This window comes from Branchiostoma floridae, chromosome 11, assembly GCF_000003815.2.
Source record: "Branchiostoma floridae strain S238N-H82 chromosome 11, Bfl_VNyyK, whole genome shotgun sequence".
NCBI lineage: Eukaryota > Metazoa > Chordata > Leptocardii > Amphioxiformes > Branchiostomatidae > Branchiostoma > Branchiostoma floridae.
Window position 1 is genome coordinate 14,664,348 of NC_049989.1, and position 16,144 is coordinate 14,680,491.

Below are 16,144 nucleotides of genomic sequence, written 5' to 3' on the forward strand. Positions count from 1 at the left end.
GGCGACCCGCGCGGCGGTTGATTAGCCACTACCAGACTTCCGCCTGGTTGAATAGAGGACTTTTGTCAAGTTCAAGGAATAAAAGCCTAGTATATAACCTTCTTGGTTGGAGTTAATTGGCCTATAAGTGTTGGCCGGCCTGGCAAATTGCAAGTCGCAAACTATAGTCCTCGGCCATGTGACGTTAACTTATCTGGCGTGTTTTCTGTCTTTTCCTGACCAATTTCTTCTATTTTTTTTGACGCGGAGCGGCTTTTAATTGTGGACAGTGTAACAGCGGGGCTCAAGCACCGCCAAATCGACCATGCCATCGAACAGCTCTGAGCTTTAGGCGTTGTGGTTTTTGCACTGGGATTGCGATATTTTTTCTCTCTGTTGTTGATGACTTGTTCTGTGGTGAATCCTGCACTTGAAATGAATCCTCTGGCCGGCCGACTCTCCTAGCATACTATTGACTCTATTTGTCCACTTTCTACAATTAGACCACCGATCCGTGGAGCCTGGTAGAGGCTACACTTGACTGAGGGTGGCATCCTGTCTAAAATGTGCCAACGTATCTTGTGCTTGCGTCGAGGTTTGTGACAATAAATTTGATTTGAATTGGTGACAATAGCACTGAGAACAATGCCCTCACACCGTGTCATTATTCGTCGTTCATGAATTTGATAACAGCAGATATTCCAACAACACCCGCATTCGCCGGATGACGTTTGCGACGCGTGTTCATGAATATTAATTAGAGCAAGCAGGGGTGACCACCTGCACGGCCGCCACCTGGTCCTACCACAGGGAAGGTGATTACGTCATTTACCATATATGGTGAGACGCTCAGAGGCGGTGAAGACGAAAACGCAGACGAAAAACCCCGCCAAATTGGCTTATAAATCATTTTTAAGTGATTTTGTGCCAAAAATGATAACAGGGTTCTTTTAGTAAATATCTCATGCACTATCATACCAAATTTCGGGTCCCTTGGGTTTAATACCTGGGCACGGGAGGCACAATTATACAGTTCGGTCAAAACACCACCTAAAAACATCCATAAAATCATTTTAAAAGTATCTATCAAAAAACCGAAAAAAACGTCTGAGGGTATTGACCCAAGGTACACTTGTACCAAATTTCAGGTCATTCGGGCTAAGAACGACGGAGAGGAAACACTTTAAAGGTCGTGACAGGAGAAAGAAAGAAAGAAAGAAAGAAGAAACGGTACGAAAACAATATTTTCACTCGAAGCGTACCTTCGGTACGCGGAGTGAAAATAATTACTTAGGGAAACTAAATGAATTGCGATATACTGCAGAATCCTATAGGGCTGGTACATACATGTGTGTTACAGCTGGTGTCTTAAGATGTAGGTCAATAGGTCGCCTTCAAGGGTGTATTGTATTGAACAGTTTTACATTAACAAACAGATGTCACCTTCAGGGATATAGGTACGCCCAAGTAAGAGAAATATTACGGACTAACATCATCATCATCATCATCGGTCGACGTGATCACACATGTTCGCACATGTTCACAAACAACGTGGTGATACCGCCACTTACGGGGTAACATACCCTTTCGCTGGCAAATTACAAGACGGGGATGCGCCAGGACTAACATATCTGTCTGCAAAGATGAGAAATGCCCCTCTCTATTATGCCTTTGATCAAAAATGACTGTGAAGCGTATAGACAAAGTGTGCTACAGTATCGCCAAGAAACAGTACATGTATCTACTTGCTGTTCCCCAGGAACAAGTCAATTAGCATGCTTCAAAGATGACTTTTCCCACAAATTTTCCCGCGGGTCCTTGATACTACACAGTGGGTCTTTTAGTTCGTTATTTTGTAGATGGATATCTCCAGAGGGGATTGTTGGATATTCTTAGTTTTGGTAGGGAAGTACTTTGGGTGATTATCAACATAATGAGATGCAAATTATATAAATCACTATGTATTTAATATGATTACTTAGTTACATGATACTGTATATCTCTGGACTTGTGTGTACTGTTCACCAGTGTGAGGAGGTGGTGACCTGGTTACACCAAATTAACCCTGACTCAAGCAGCATGGTGACCTGGTTACACCAAATTAACCCTGACTGAAGCATAAGGGAAAGAACCACACATGTGGGGGAGGTGGTTACACCAAGTTAACCCCGTCGCAAGCAGCATAAGGGAGACAGTCACTCATGTTTTCCTTCATAATTTGGAACGCTCTGGAAGATGAATGGTGAGTGCCGTCTGTAAAACGGCCGGTGAGACTTGTGAATTCAGCTTTCCTTGTTTCATGTTCGCTTCCCAGTGTTATAACCTGTACACAGTCTCGACTTGAGACCTATCATAATCATCAAACGCAGTACAAGAGATGAGTAACTCGATTTGCATGGGAAATGTTGCTACACGTGTCATTACCATGGCAACAGCTTTGGCGCCAGTCTTTAGATCTACCGATTTGACAGGGCTTACCACGTTATGCGAAAAATCGAATTAACTTGCAACCAATCACAGCCAGCATCGGCGCCAAAAAACGCGGTTACGTTACGTCAATCCAAGGAGCTTTGTCACTCACTTAGAAGCGGAAAACTTTGCGAATAACCCGGGAAACTGGCGTCTGTTTACAGTTTGCACCAGGAGGAAAACGTCATTTAATTNCGACACTGATAAGGCTCAAAGGATCGCTTCCAACCAGCGGATCGCCTTGCTGCCACATGTACACATGATCACATAAAAAAAATAATGACATATGTATTAGCGTTGAATTATTATTTTTGAGAAGGTTCCGTTTATCACGGAACTGCATGTCGTTTCAGAAATCTCACTGACTTTTGCTTGCAAACACGTAAATTCCTAACTTGCAACTACAGTATTCTCAGCGGCGCTCAACGCGTTCCTACGTTTCACCATTTGTGGTAAACAAAGCCGACAAAAGGGTCCTTGAACACGCAGCTGGCAGGTGCGGCGGGCTTGCGGTCTGCTAATTGAATTGTCTCGGTAGCCAATCGGCAAAGACTTCGTACTACTTAGTGGATCACGTGCGCATTGCCGCGCATAATAAGGCTCTCGAGATCTGTTAGTTTATGTGAAAAATACTTTAAGGTTATAACAGACGTATAATTACTGCAATTGCTGAGTCCTTTTTAGACAAAAACCATACAAAACATTTAGATATATGAAACAGACTTCGTGCAAACATACAGTGGCTAATAATCTTTGTTCATCAATATAATGTATTACCTGATTAACTCTAGGTATAAAAACGGAATTTGATCCTTTTTGTCTGAATACAATGTGCATAACTTTATATGTATTTGTACTGATAATGTCATTGCAGTGCAGCCATGATATCCAATTGGATTTTTAAAAAATGCACCTTGCTAAAAACGGCTAATAAGCATATCTTGGTAAAGAGTTAAAAGTGTAGTGAAGTTTGTTTGGAGAGGTCTGCTTGTATGAAGATTAGTAATGCTTGTGACAACCTTGAATAAGTGCAGTAATTGCCCTTGCCTTGTGTAAATAAGCAGGAAAACTTTAATCATAACCATTAACCACGCTTTTGTCTGCTGTGGGTACGTAATACTAACGTTTAGGGTCGCATAACGTGTTAACGCATCTGTAGAAAAAATACAACACAATTTCCGTTTGTGAAATAAAACCTTTTTTTCTTGAAGTAAGACGGTGCCTTCTTTGTTAATGTGTGAAACACTAGCATGTTGTGTGCGTGTTGTTATCAAGAAATAAAAGTTTGATTACCGTATACATAATAAAAATACTATAGTAGCAACGTAGTTCCAGGTCATTCTCACATGGGATTTATTTTTTTCAAATTCAATTTTGGAACAGTCCATGTTTGCATAAAGGGGGAGAGTGGAGTGAAAATAGCTGAATTTGCTCCTATGCAAATACCGGCCTTTCTAGTCTTTCATGTATCATCCTCCTACCCAGGGACATCCAACAGCCAAACCGCCTGTCTGGATGTGCCCTGCTCTTTCAACCGTCACCCTTAGTTCCTGTGGATGTTCCCCCCAAACCAGCTGTCAGCCAATCAGAGAACAGGCTTTCCGTTTTCAAAAGCTGTCTCGCATGTATAAGGGTAAGCTCATTGATATTTATAATCAGGGTGGTAGGGAACTAAGGGTGACGGTTGAAAGAGCAGGGCACATCCAGACAGTCGGTTTGGCTGTTGGATGTCCCTGCGTAGGAGGATGCCATGTATATACACTGACAAAGTCCGGTCGTGACAGAGGACAGACGCTATGTACAGTTTTTACAGGTTCATTGTACCAGGGAAAATCTTGCTTTTTTCGACAAGCACAATGAACAGTGGACCATAGCTTTACACCTCATCCTAAGGGCTGCAACCATTTTGGGTAGTGTGCATGTTGGGCGAGTGACTCCAACGGGATACAAACTCACGGCTTCTTGGTCCAGAGGCAGGGCCACTATTACTACATGTACTGGACTATGAACGCTAATGCTTTGTGTGTGGAAATAAAGTATGAATAATGGTGGTAGAATTGCGCCTGCTGGCAAAATTGTGGAGAATTTCACCACCCTTCCCAGACTGCACTGCGGCTCTGGGTGGTGGAGAAAAACTTTCGCTGACAAAAATCACAGCAAATTATATCGAGACAATCCACTCAAATTTGACCTAGAATCCACACCATCATGGCATCCGGCACAGTGAAACGCAAAACGAGAAAGCCTGCAAGGTATCGAACGGGGATTCCTGTGACGGAGCATAGATAGTATGAATAGTTTGGACATGCATGGCAAACCTTTACCATACCTCCTTCATCAGTCCTTACCTGAGAGAAATGCTGTCCAATACAACTTCTGGAGCCCAGTGAGAATGGGAAGTATGTATACAGGGGCCTGTAACATGAGATGAATATTAGTATTCCTTATTTTGCCATTCCCAGACTCACAAGGGCTAACGTCTAATTAGAATACAATAGACAAACGTCAATCATTTCTTGAATGTATAGTTTTTGTCATTGCTGGCTGAAAGTTTGTCCCACTGTCCTGGCAATATTCCGTAAATGATGTGGTAGAATTATCCAAGCCCATACAGCTGAACTCTTACCACTAAATGCATTATTTCAAACTTGCAAACAACTAAAAAGATACAAGATATTTGCTAGCTGCAATGAGGGAAGCCTCTTGATATTCAAACTCTTACCTATCAGCATCTGGGGTGAAGCGGTCTGGGTTAAAGGTGTATGGCTCAGGGTAGTGTTTCTCCATGTGGCTCATGATGTAGGTACTCGTCTGTAAAAGGAACACAGTAATATTTTATATGTTTTACTCGCTCAGGTGAGCACTAGCCTGGGTACCATCTGGAAAGTAGTTTGCTCCTGCGTTCATTCTATACTATATACAGTCGCTTCTAGCTCTGACATTCATTATACACTATATACAGTCGCTTCTCTGTGTTTCCGTCTGGGAACGCGGACCATCTTAATGTCTGGAATCGTCCAAATTTTGGACGCAGGCGCTGATTGGTCCCTACACATGAGCGAATAATGGAATGGGTTCAAACGCTCGTTTGAACCGGTGTTCTAACACCAGAAATACCCTGCGTCCCCTTGCGCATGCAGGCGCCGGCCTGTTGTCATTGAACGAGTGCTCTAGAACCCATTCCTTACTTTGCTTATTACTGGCGTTGCCACCAAAGGGTTTGAATGCGCACATCTCCAGACAGATAGCAGAAGCAAACATAGGAGCGAAGTACTATCAGTATGGTATCCAGGCTAGGTGAGCACAACATGAAGAAACAAATGCACAATGTATAAAGCAAAAGCTTTACTAAAATCTTGAAGTGGCTTTGGTAGTGCTATACACATGTGTGACTATCATTAGTTTGTGTATCCTTACAATGAGGACAGTGTCTCCAGGGATCCTGTGTCCGCACAGTTCCATCTCCTCTTCAACCAGCCGAGAGGTGCCGGTCGCGGGCGGGTACATCCGCAGGGACTCCTTTAGCACCTGTCAACAACAAACAACAACAAAACAGTTTACAGAAGGTTCCATCAAACTTAACATTTAATACAGATATTTTGTTAGTTAGATTGTGCCACAAAAATAACATAGCAATAGGAATCAGATGCCAAAGGTTTGGTAAAACCTTGTGAAAAAACCAGAGGGGCGAGTAAGAACAGAAAGAAACAACACCCCGACTCCCGGGATTCAAACCCGCGCCGAACCCGGGCAGCCGGATCACAAATCGAACGTGCAAACAGTTCGGCCAAAAGGCTTAAGCCGTTAGGCGTCTTCGGTTTAGCAGTCCTTGAACACCACTGTTACACTACTCCCCCTTTTCTTTTCAAGATTCGTCCTCGAATCTCCGAGATCGACATCCCTGTGTGGCACATACTAGCCTGTTAATCACAGGGTCGGCGTGGGAACCAGTGAAACAACCAGAGGGGCGAGTAAGAACAGAAAGAAACAACACCCCGACTCCCGGGATTCGAACCCGCGCCGAACCCGGGCAGCCGGATCACAAATCGAACGTGCAAACCGTTCGGCCATAAAGGCTTAAGCCGTTAGGCGTCTTCGGTTTAGCAGTCCTTGAACACCACTGTTACACTTGCACAGATTATAGGCTTGGAGAATATGACACTCATCACAGATGAAGAGCCCCCTCTCACCTGCCCCATGTACTGCAGCTTCCCAATGTCCTCATAAGTGATGTACTCCTTGTTGCCGCACACTTCCCTCATCTCAGCTCGAAGTCTGGAAACAGAGAAAAGTTACAATTTTGTGGTTTTCAACTCTTGTGAGTAAACTGTTTGAATCAAAATCCTGACAGATAATCATAGCATACAGCAGAATTTCCACCTGAGTTATTATTTTTATATGACTTCCATAAAAGGATGTCTACTTACTTTTCTAAGACATCTGGATACCTCCCAAGTTCCATCAGGGTAAAGGACAGCTGATTGGCTGTTGTCTCAGAGCCTGGGACAGAGATCGATAGTAATCAAACTGACATGATTGGCTAATAATCCACCACCCTGGGGCAGAGATTAACACATTTAAAATTTAAAGCTCAAGGAAAAGAAGACAAACATTTACCATATTTCATCTAGATGAGATGATTTTGGCAAGGTTTTGCCTACCTGCTATAAAAAATGTGACAAAGTCATCTACAAGTTTCTCCACAGTCAGACCTGAATCTTCATCTGAAATACAATAAAATATATCTTTAATATTTCCAAAATTCATATTCAAATTGAAGATAAAAACAATATCTGAGTAAGATGAAAGCACTGAAAACTCAGGATAAAAAGGCTAACTATTCAACATGAAGATAAGCTTGTTAATTCCCAAGGCCACACCAATTTTATCTGTTGTTTCTTGGATTTTTTCAGAAAAAAAATTGGGTCAGTCAAAAACAAAACAAAAAAACTTTTGCAAAAAGTTGGGGTAGGAGAGATCGAGGGGCTTATTCAAGTTACACAACAGAAATAACAACATTTCAACAGTTTGGGGGTCCCTGGTAGCAAAGTTCAAAGTTTGAAGAAAAATGATAAATGTACCATCCAAAATAGGCATGTACAGCTACTGGAATTTGAAGGCCCATAGTTAATCCGAGAAAGAAGAGGCAGTGAAATTTTGTCAACACGAGGTGTGGCCATCGATTTTTTTTCCAGTAGGCTCAGGGAATCCCAATAGGGTCAGGGAATCCAAGAAACAACAAATAAAATGGGTGTGACCTAACCATTGGCTTTGAGAATGAGGGTCATGATGTCGTTGGGGAGCTGTTCTCCGCGCCTGATCTGGTCCTGACGTTCCTGCAGCACGCTGTGACCAGTCTTCCGCAGCAGCCGGCACGCCTCTCGTACCTTCCGGATGTAGTCCCGCTGGAATGGGTTATACTGAAGACAGGATAAACAGTGATTTAGCACTCATTGTGACATTGTGTAATTGTGTAGTGTTGCTTTTATTTCCTGCATGAAAAAAAGTTCCTTTTGATTTGTGCATGAGTGTCAATCAAAATATTTTCAGAACCAATTCAAGGTCAAGATCAATTTTGGACCTCCTGGTGGCCAACCTTGGTACTGCATCAGAATGTTTGTTTTTTTGTCCTAGACATACCATGGTCTTGTTTTATATTTTTTGTTCGTGTGCAATTCGTGCATGAATTATGTTGATTTTGTGCTTTTGATGCTAACAATATGATTCAGCCCATACAGTATTATTAATTAACATCAGCAACAAATTATTCTTGTATAAATCTGAAGTTGTTCAAATAGGTTATGTGTGTAGTATATTACTGGATACGAAATTCAAGTGCTTTGAAGAATTAAACATAATTCCAAGATTCAGTTTTTGTCCTCAGTGAGACAAGGCCCCCTACCTCCATGAAAGGATGCCTGAACTGCTGGATGAGTGCTGACAGGGTGATGTAGGTTGCCATGGGAAACGGGGTGTGGTCATCCAGGATGGTGTTCAAGTCCATACTGAAGGCAACCTACGACAAAACATGAACAAAAATTATTGTAAAATTTGAGATCGAACAAATAGTCATGGTTTCTTTTGGAAAAAAGCTCAAATTTTATAATAAAGGAGTCTACCAACACAGATGAGTTTTGTTTTACTAGGAAGAAAGATTGTTTGAAAATCTGAGCTGCATGCTCCAAGACACCATGTTTAAGTGCAAAGTTTACATATTTCTTTGAAACATAAAGTATGTATACTATACTAACTATACAATATACGAATCTTATACAATACAGATGTCATCATCACCATGATCATATATTATTAAGAATAACATTCTCACTCTGATTCTGACATGCCAGTGAGTTTTGCTCCAAAGAAGGAACCCCTATATCTTGACTGAACTACGGTCAAGAAACATTAAAAAAGTCCGACAAACCTTAGCGATGACGTCCAGTGTGACACGGCCAAACATGTCCACCATGGAGACTGGAGTTACGCCGTCGGCCAGCGTCTGGAGTTTCTCCACGAACAGATCTCCGCTGGTGTTGAACTTGTCCATGAGAGTCTGGAGGTACTTCCTGCTGAAGGCTGGGTCCATGATCCGCCTCCGTTTGTGCCACCGCTCCTGATTGGTCTCCGTCACCAGGCCCTCTCCTAGGAACCTATCAACACAGACGTTACATCCGAGAATAGTTTCATCAGGTTGGAGGAATATAGGATATAGGAGAATTCTTTATACACAACCAATATAGGTACTTACATACTTACAACTTACTGGTTGTATACAAAGAATTCTCATATATCTTTGTACACAACCAGGACTTACATACTTACAACCTACTGGTTGTGTACAAAGAATTCCCCTATATCCTGCAGACGTTACAGTTCTTCACACAGAGGGCAGAGCCCATCTCCACTTCAATAGCCCTTGGGCCACACAACTTTGTACAATCACTACAGTAGAGGGCTAATCCACCGGTTACAGTGGTGACTGTGTGCTCAACTTCCATACTCTTTTGCCATACATTGTAATTGTACACATTTTAAAGCCTTAAGCATGATTTTGCTGGGACGTCAGAACATAGGTGTGTCAGAACATAAGAATACGTGCAGTTTAATCATATTGACACTCAGGCCTTATCATTAAACAACCTAACAAATTTAGGCAAGAACTCTCAGACATGTCAAACCTTTAAATCAAACCTCAGCCTTCAATCTGTTAGTGGACAGGGTTACACATCTTTATATATGTATGTCAACAGGGACAACCCTAGTATGTTCCCTGTGTTCCAACACTTCTTTGTTCTGACACCCCTACAGTGTACATCCCAACTCATTAGGGTTAGATTGGGATAAGCCTTAAGGGTTAGGATCAGGGGGTGTCAGAAAATAGGTGTGTCAGAATATAAGGATACATACAGTTTAACCATATTGACACTCAGGCCTTATCATAAATAATATACAGAATCTAAAGATAAAGACAGGAACCTTGAAGTAGGGACACCAGAAGTAAAGCAGTCCTCATTCTGTTATAAGACAAAGGTAAGGAAAAACCCGGTCAACTTACCTTTCTCCAAAGATGGACCCTATCCGCTCGTACTGGTCTGGAGGTTTGATGTACTTTCCTGTCACAAGCAGCTCCTATATGTATTTGAACAGAAGAATATCTTTTAAAAGTTGCAAAAGCAAACTCAAGAAATTTTGCACTGCACAATCTATTCATTACAAAATTATAAAGGATCATAATCATAACAAAATTGCAAACAAAAGCTATTTCCAAAATCATAACTGCAGATCCAAAATGCTAGATATCAAAACTGGAAGCTCCGCTGCCTTTCCAAAGTAGGTTGTTAGGGGGCCCAAAATCTAACCAATTTGAGGTCTTATCAAGATCTATACCAACATGCCAAATACTAGTAACAAGACAAACCATCAAGGCATTCTTGAGTTCTCGTGCTCATCGACACACACACACAAATGCTACTAAAACCATAAACTTCTTGGCGAAGGTAAAAATACATGTATATTCACTAGTGAAGAAGAGTCCATACCCTGATAGCTTCTGGAGATGATACAAAGATGATGACTCTATGTAGGAAGTTCAACCTCACTATGGGGCCATATCTTTCACACCTGCAAAAATAAAGAGTGATGACTGCATTTGAAAATGTAGTTTTGAAGGAAACTTTCAAATGTACGAAATTTATTCATTACTAATACTGGTGCTTAGTTGGACAAGTCACATGTTACAAGCAACGGCAATTCTTGAATCTTTTGAGCAAACCAAAAATGGAGACATTGCTGTCCTTTGTGCTGAAACTAGTGTTGCCGTCAGATTAGTGAATCATGATGTGGAAACAAATACAGATCCACTCATGCTAGGAAGGACCCCTACTCTTTTGTGTGATGGGCTATTTTCTGGAGCCATGGCACTCATTTTCACCTGAGTGAAGTGGGGAAAGATGTGCAAAGTACCTTTCCCATTGGTACAACATGAAGGGGACATGTCAGGTGATTCAAACCAAGGACCTTAAGGGTCTGGGCCTTACGCCACGCTGATGCCACTACATGTATGCCTATTTAATTTTCCTCCCAACCGTTGAACTGCAAGACTCAAGTTACCTAATTATCATATGACTCACCATTCTAAGATCATGTCTTGTGTGAATTTCCCATCCTGTAGACACTTGGTCATGTCATCTATATGGCCACTGATGAAGCTGGAATAAGAGAAAAAAAACCAGAAAATTATCCATCTACATTCACAATATTGTTGATTTGGGCTTGCGTAAATCTAGTAATTAGCTGCGCATGAGCCGTGACCTACACCCTCACGTGACTCAGTCTATCTTTAGTCTGACACGGCCGAAAGGCGTACATTCTAGGCGTAGTTCCATTTTTATTACCCGCCTACCGATCCTCGTGGTTGCTCATGTTTCTAAGCATTATTAGATTAAAAGTTTTTTTCCAAGCCCATTCAAGTCTCTTTGCCATTATGAGTGAGAGTGCAGATGATTATAATCTAGGTGGCAATATATGTAGTACATACTACATAATATACTGCATGCAAGAAACCTAATATTAGCCCATTGTAAAACAATGGTCAACTGTCATTGAAGAGATTCATTAGTCACGTATGTACACAGTTGATAGAATCTTTCATCAAGCAGTGACTACTTTTTAAAGGTAAACACAATGTACCTCCAAATTTACCTTTAAAATTTTAAGTCACTGTTAAATGAAAAATTATTTTAAATGTATACATATGTGACTGATGAATCTTTCCAGTTGACTATTAATAGAATTTTTCCTCAAGCAGTGACTACTTTTTAAAGGTAACCGCGCATATTGCTTGATGAAAAATTCTATTGAATAGTCAACTGGAAATGATTTAGAAAGAATTAAATGTTTCCAACCTTTTCCTGGGTGGCCCTGGTAGGTGGTCGTACTTGCGGTGCATGTAGTAGATATACGCCAGGTACGCTACACCAGCTATAGCCAACCCAACAACCGCCAACACACCCAGAACCATCAACACAGCAACTACCGCCATTTTGTTGTTATTGTTGTTGTCTAGTTTGTTGTCAGGGTGTAATTAGTGTTATGCTTTGGTGTACTCCACTGGTGACGCCTCTGAAAAATAATATTCATACATACATGATATAACAATGAGATGTTATTACAGTGCACATGTATTCTATGTTATTATTGTTGTTTTCTTGTTTGTCACTAGGATATAATTAGGTGGGATAGGCTTTGGTGCACTCCACTGATGAAATATGTAAAAAAAATATTCATACATACATGATAAAACGATAACATAATAAGATAATACTTGTACGTACATGTATTCTATTCTCTAGAATATTCTATCTCTATCACATCACAGAATATATTAAATCTTTTTTTACATGATCATTTTATATTTTGTGCATGCCTATGGAAAATTTCCTACCAACGTTATGTCTTAAAATTATATTTTGTTATTAGAATGACTAGATACCAGTAGATAGTCAATCAAAATACACAGGATAATTGGCAAAGGTAAACATAACAATAACTGGCAAAATTATGAGTTGCTCCTTCCATAGATATAAACTGGTATCACTAGAAAAATTGCCATAAACAATTGGCACGTTATTATGCAAGTAGACGTTAGATACTTACAATCACAATCGTGCAGCTAGCACAGATCGATACACCAGACCTTTGGTGATGAGATTTGGAAACAGAGGAGAGAAAAATCAATATTGTAAGGGTGGTAATTCAGTAGGAGGGTCATGCAACATTCATGTTAGTACATGCTTAGATTTACAATGTTGGCGGTGGCGAGGGGAAATCACTACACATGCTAACCCAATTTACATTCAATTTATTTCTTTAATGTGGCCTTGCACAATATGTTGTGGGAACAGAATAAAGGCATTGAATATTAGCTAAGTTCTTTGTGGTACACCAGATATCAAATTTCGTCATAATAATCATACACTGGTATATGATAAATATATCACCAGGTGTGAGGATATGGTTTAAAAAAAATAAAATGATATTTGTCTGCAAAAAATGCTACAAACATTTCTCGTATACTGTGGGGATACTAAATCTATTTTCAGTGATTGCAGCAACGCCAAAAAATCTAATTAAATTGACATGAATGGTGCGTAGTGCGTACTAGTAATTCGGTGAACGTATTGAAATACCACAAAGATGGCCAGGTACCCTTCCCACATATGATGATTGAGAATACACTGTTAACGTTAACGTTACTATTACATCAGTTACTATTACATGATAGTCTATTATAAGCGATGGAAACGTCGAGTGTTGGGCTGGGTTTAAAAGAGGTTACAGTCAGTATAGCCAGTACCATGATAACATCTGTGGTGACGCAATTTGTTACGAATAAATCTCACCTGCACCTGTCTGCACGGCACAGTGTGAACCGTGGAGGGGGGTGGGTGGGGCGCCTTTCAGATGAAAGCAGCGTTGCGACCGACTATATAAATGTAACGGCCATGACCTTTAACATATGGTGATATAGACACTACTATATAAACACATGCACTGCAAACGATACTGATAGAGTTGCTGATATTTCGGGGTTACCTCTAAGGGGCCCGGGCGCGGTGTATTCCTCCTGTTTCTTTAGGAGTGCCTGGAATGTCGATCACTACGTACTACGGCTATTTTGGTTGCCTCTACCAGTATGGCGGACGGCTTTACGTAAATGTAAGACGATACCCACCAAGAAGGTAGCCTTTAATACATGCACCCGGTTGAACGATCACCAGCAAAACGATTCACCCGCGCGCCCGTAAGAACGATGACCCCATGGTTCAGCGACCTATTAAATCACCAAGCAGATGTAAGGATGCGGCGTTTTTCGTCTGTTTTCGTCTGTGTACATTGTGTAGTAGTTACAGTGTGTAAAGATATTGCATTTTTTCCCAACAGTTCCGAGAACAGACCCGCTATAATGAAACACATTTAACGTTAACGTTATAAATTAATAATATAATAGATGGAACCTTCTAGTAACGTTACATGCACAGTGAAATAAGATGATACAACATGGAAAAACAGGTGTGTACACCGAGAATGAGCCGGAACATATGCTACATATGCTAGGAGACATGTCTTAAATCGTTATACATGTGTCCCAAATAAATGTAACGATAAACAAATTATGACAATAAAAAAACATTCTCACTCATTGTCATTCACTCACTCAGTTTCTCCCTAATTCGCTCACGCACGCACTCACTCATTCCACTCCATTCTGTTGTCATTAGCGTTTCTTGCAATTGTCGTTAAAAGTGGGAAATTATTAGGCGATAGTGTTGGGTATAGATTCATTCATTCCGTGTACTTACCCACTCACAATCTCACATTCACTCAGTCTTCTGGCCCGGCGCATGATGTTACAGTCACGCAAAAATACTTTTAACGGTCAAGGGCGCGTCCTTGACAAAATGACCTATGCAACCTTTCAACTTTAATAGGCTCCATGTTATCCATTTAACATCGCTACTTGGTTCAGTATACGTAAGTAAGTTGAGTTACTACTATATAGATTTAGTTCAGTGGTTCGCGTCAACACACTAATCTTTTGATATCTGTCGGTATCAAATAAAGGTCTTGGAAAGTGGTCTGAAACTATTCGCAAATATACTTACATGTTTTTGTGGATAAATCACAACATCACACGTACCCTGAGCGTCACATATATCCTGGCTTAGCTTTTTGAGTTACTGAAGTAATAAGTTATATATGCGGCTGTATATATGATTCTAATTTGGCCGGTTTCCAACGGCTGGATGGCTGTCCGCTTTAATACCCACTGACAGATAACGATTGTTGTAGGCAAACGTGTCGGCAAACTTGCTAAATTGCTGTTCTGATGATTCTATGACATATAGAATGTCGTTTTGTAACTCGATTCTTCGGAAGGGGATTATCTGATCTCATATATCATCCGCTTGCTCTTATACCCTCCTTATATGATCTCATATATCCTCCTTGCTCTTATATCCTCCTTATATGATCTCATATATCCTCCTTGCTCGTTCGCTAACTCTCTGACATCTAAATTGCCGTTCGCTAACTCTCTGACATCTAAATTGCTGTTCGCTAACTCTCTGTCATCTAAATTGCCGTTCGCTAACTCTCTGACATCTTGAAATTTCCGTTCGCTATCTTTCTGACATCAAGTTGCTGACATCTCTTCTTCTTCTTCTTCTTGTTGAGTGCCCTCAATCTTTAATGTAGATTAGGCCACGTTGATTTGATTATATGGATGACATCCGCGCTCGCACCAATTTTCGGCCATTTCCAAAAAAAAAAGTTTTCGACCACACAATAAATTGTGCAAAGCAGCTGTAAAATGAGCACAAATATTCCGTAGATTGAAAAAAAAGTATCAGAAAACAGATAAGTAATGCCATAGAATGCCAAAATGAATCTAAAGTCAAAGAATAAGATGTGAAAGGATAGAAAGAAAAAAAATCTATTGTTAGTTGGGGGAGATACCAGTACAGAAAATTCAGGTCCAGAGGATCATTTCCAGGTCCGGACATGAACCTGGACCTGATTGTCTGTGGAAACTTGAGAACTGGCAATACTCAAAACAATGGTAATTGGTCAATTTTGCTACAAAGGAATCCGTTTGGTGGATTATTGGACTCCCACTGCATTTTAAAATCCCATCTCCATGTAATAAAGGCTAACTGTCTCTGTACCTTTGACTGTAGAAACTTGGTGCAATTGACTATAAAGTACTCTACTTGACTTCGCTCTTGTTGTCTTCTGGGCCCCCCGGTTAGACCCCAAATGGCTGCCGACATAGTGTGTCCATTTTGTAATTGGCGAAACCTGTTCCTCTATTTTTTTTCAGGTCTGTTTTTTGGGGGGATTGGTCCAAGAAGAAAAAAAAATGTTTTGCACCCGTATGATGTACTGGTCCATACACCTAACTGTTGGTAAACCATACTATGTGTGTTTAGTCCTATGTTCAACCTTCCTGGCCACTTTGATTTCTTACTGAAGGCAACTTTTTTTTTTTGCCAATCTTTTTTTTATTCGCTCGCTCGCATCAGTTTTGGAGTTCCCGGAGGATGTCATCATATAATCAAATGAACATGGCCTTATTATGGCACTTTTGGGTGAGCGCTGATTGACGGTGCGGGCTAAATTCCCATTCGCTAACACT

General features: G+C 40.8%; 1 protein-coding gene across 3 annotated transcripts in view; it reads right to left on the reverse strand.

Annotated features, from left to right (window-relative positions):
* LOC118426351 (cholesterol 24-hydroxylase-like) overlaps positions 1-13,718 on the reverse strand; it is a 16,949-nt gene extending 3,231 nt beyond the window's left edge. The window contains exons 1-15 of one of the 3 annotated variants that reach the window (XM_035835680.1): positions 13,543-13,718; positions 12,604-12,643; positions 11,853-12,069; positions 11,079-11,156; positions 10,488-10,569; positions 10,004-10,077; positions 8,873-9,098; positions 8,351-8,464; positions 7,712-7,868; positions 7,110-7,172; positions 6,876-6,948; positions 6,639-6,723; positions 5,866-5,976; positions 5,171-5,259; positions 4,797-4,863 (exon numbers count right to left, since the gene is read on the reverse strand). In XM_035835680.1, coding sequence (XP_035691573.1) covers positions 4,797-4,863; positions 5,171-5,259; positions 5,866-5,976; positions 6,639-6,723; positions 6,876-6,948; positions 7,110-7,172; positions 7,712-7,868; positions 8,351-8,464; positions 8,873-9,098; positions 10,004-10,077; positions 10,488-10,569; positions 11,079-11,156; positions 11,853-11,989 — 1,356 coding nt within the window. In that variant the 5' untranslated portion in view covers positions 11,990-12,069; positions 12,604-12,643; positions 13,543-13,718. Of the gene's footprint in view, positions 1-4,796; positions 4,864-5,170; positions 5,260-5,865; positions 5,977-6,638; positions 6,724-6,875; positions 6,949-7,109; positions 7,173-7,711; positions 7,869-8,350; positions 8,465-8,872; positions 9,099-10,003; positions 10,078-10,487; positions 10,570-11,078; positions 11,157-11,852; positions 12,070-12,603; positions 12,644-13,349 lie in introns of all 3 variants that reach the window. The other 2 variants (XM_035835678.1, XM_035835679.1) reach the window with 2 other exon arrangements.
* Between the last annotated feature and the right edge of the window lie 2,426 nt (positions 13,719-16,144).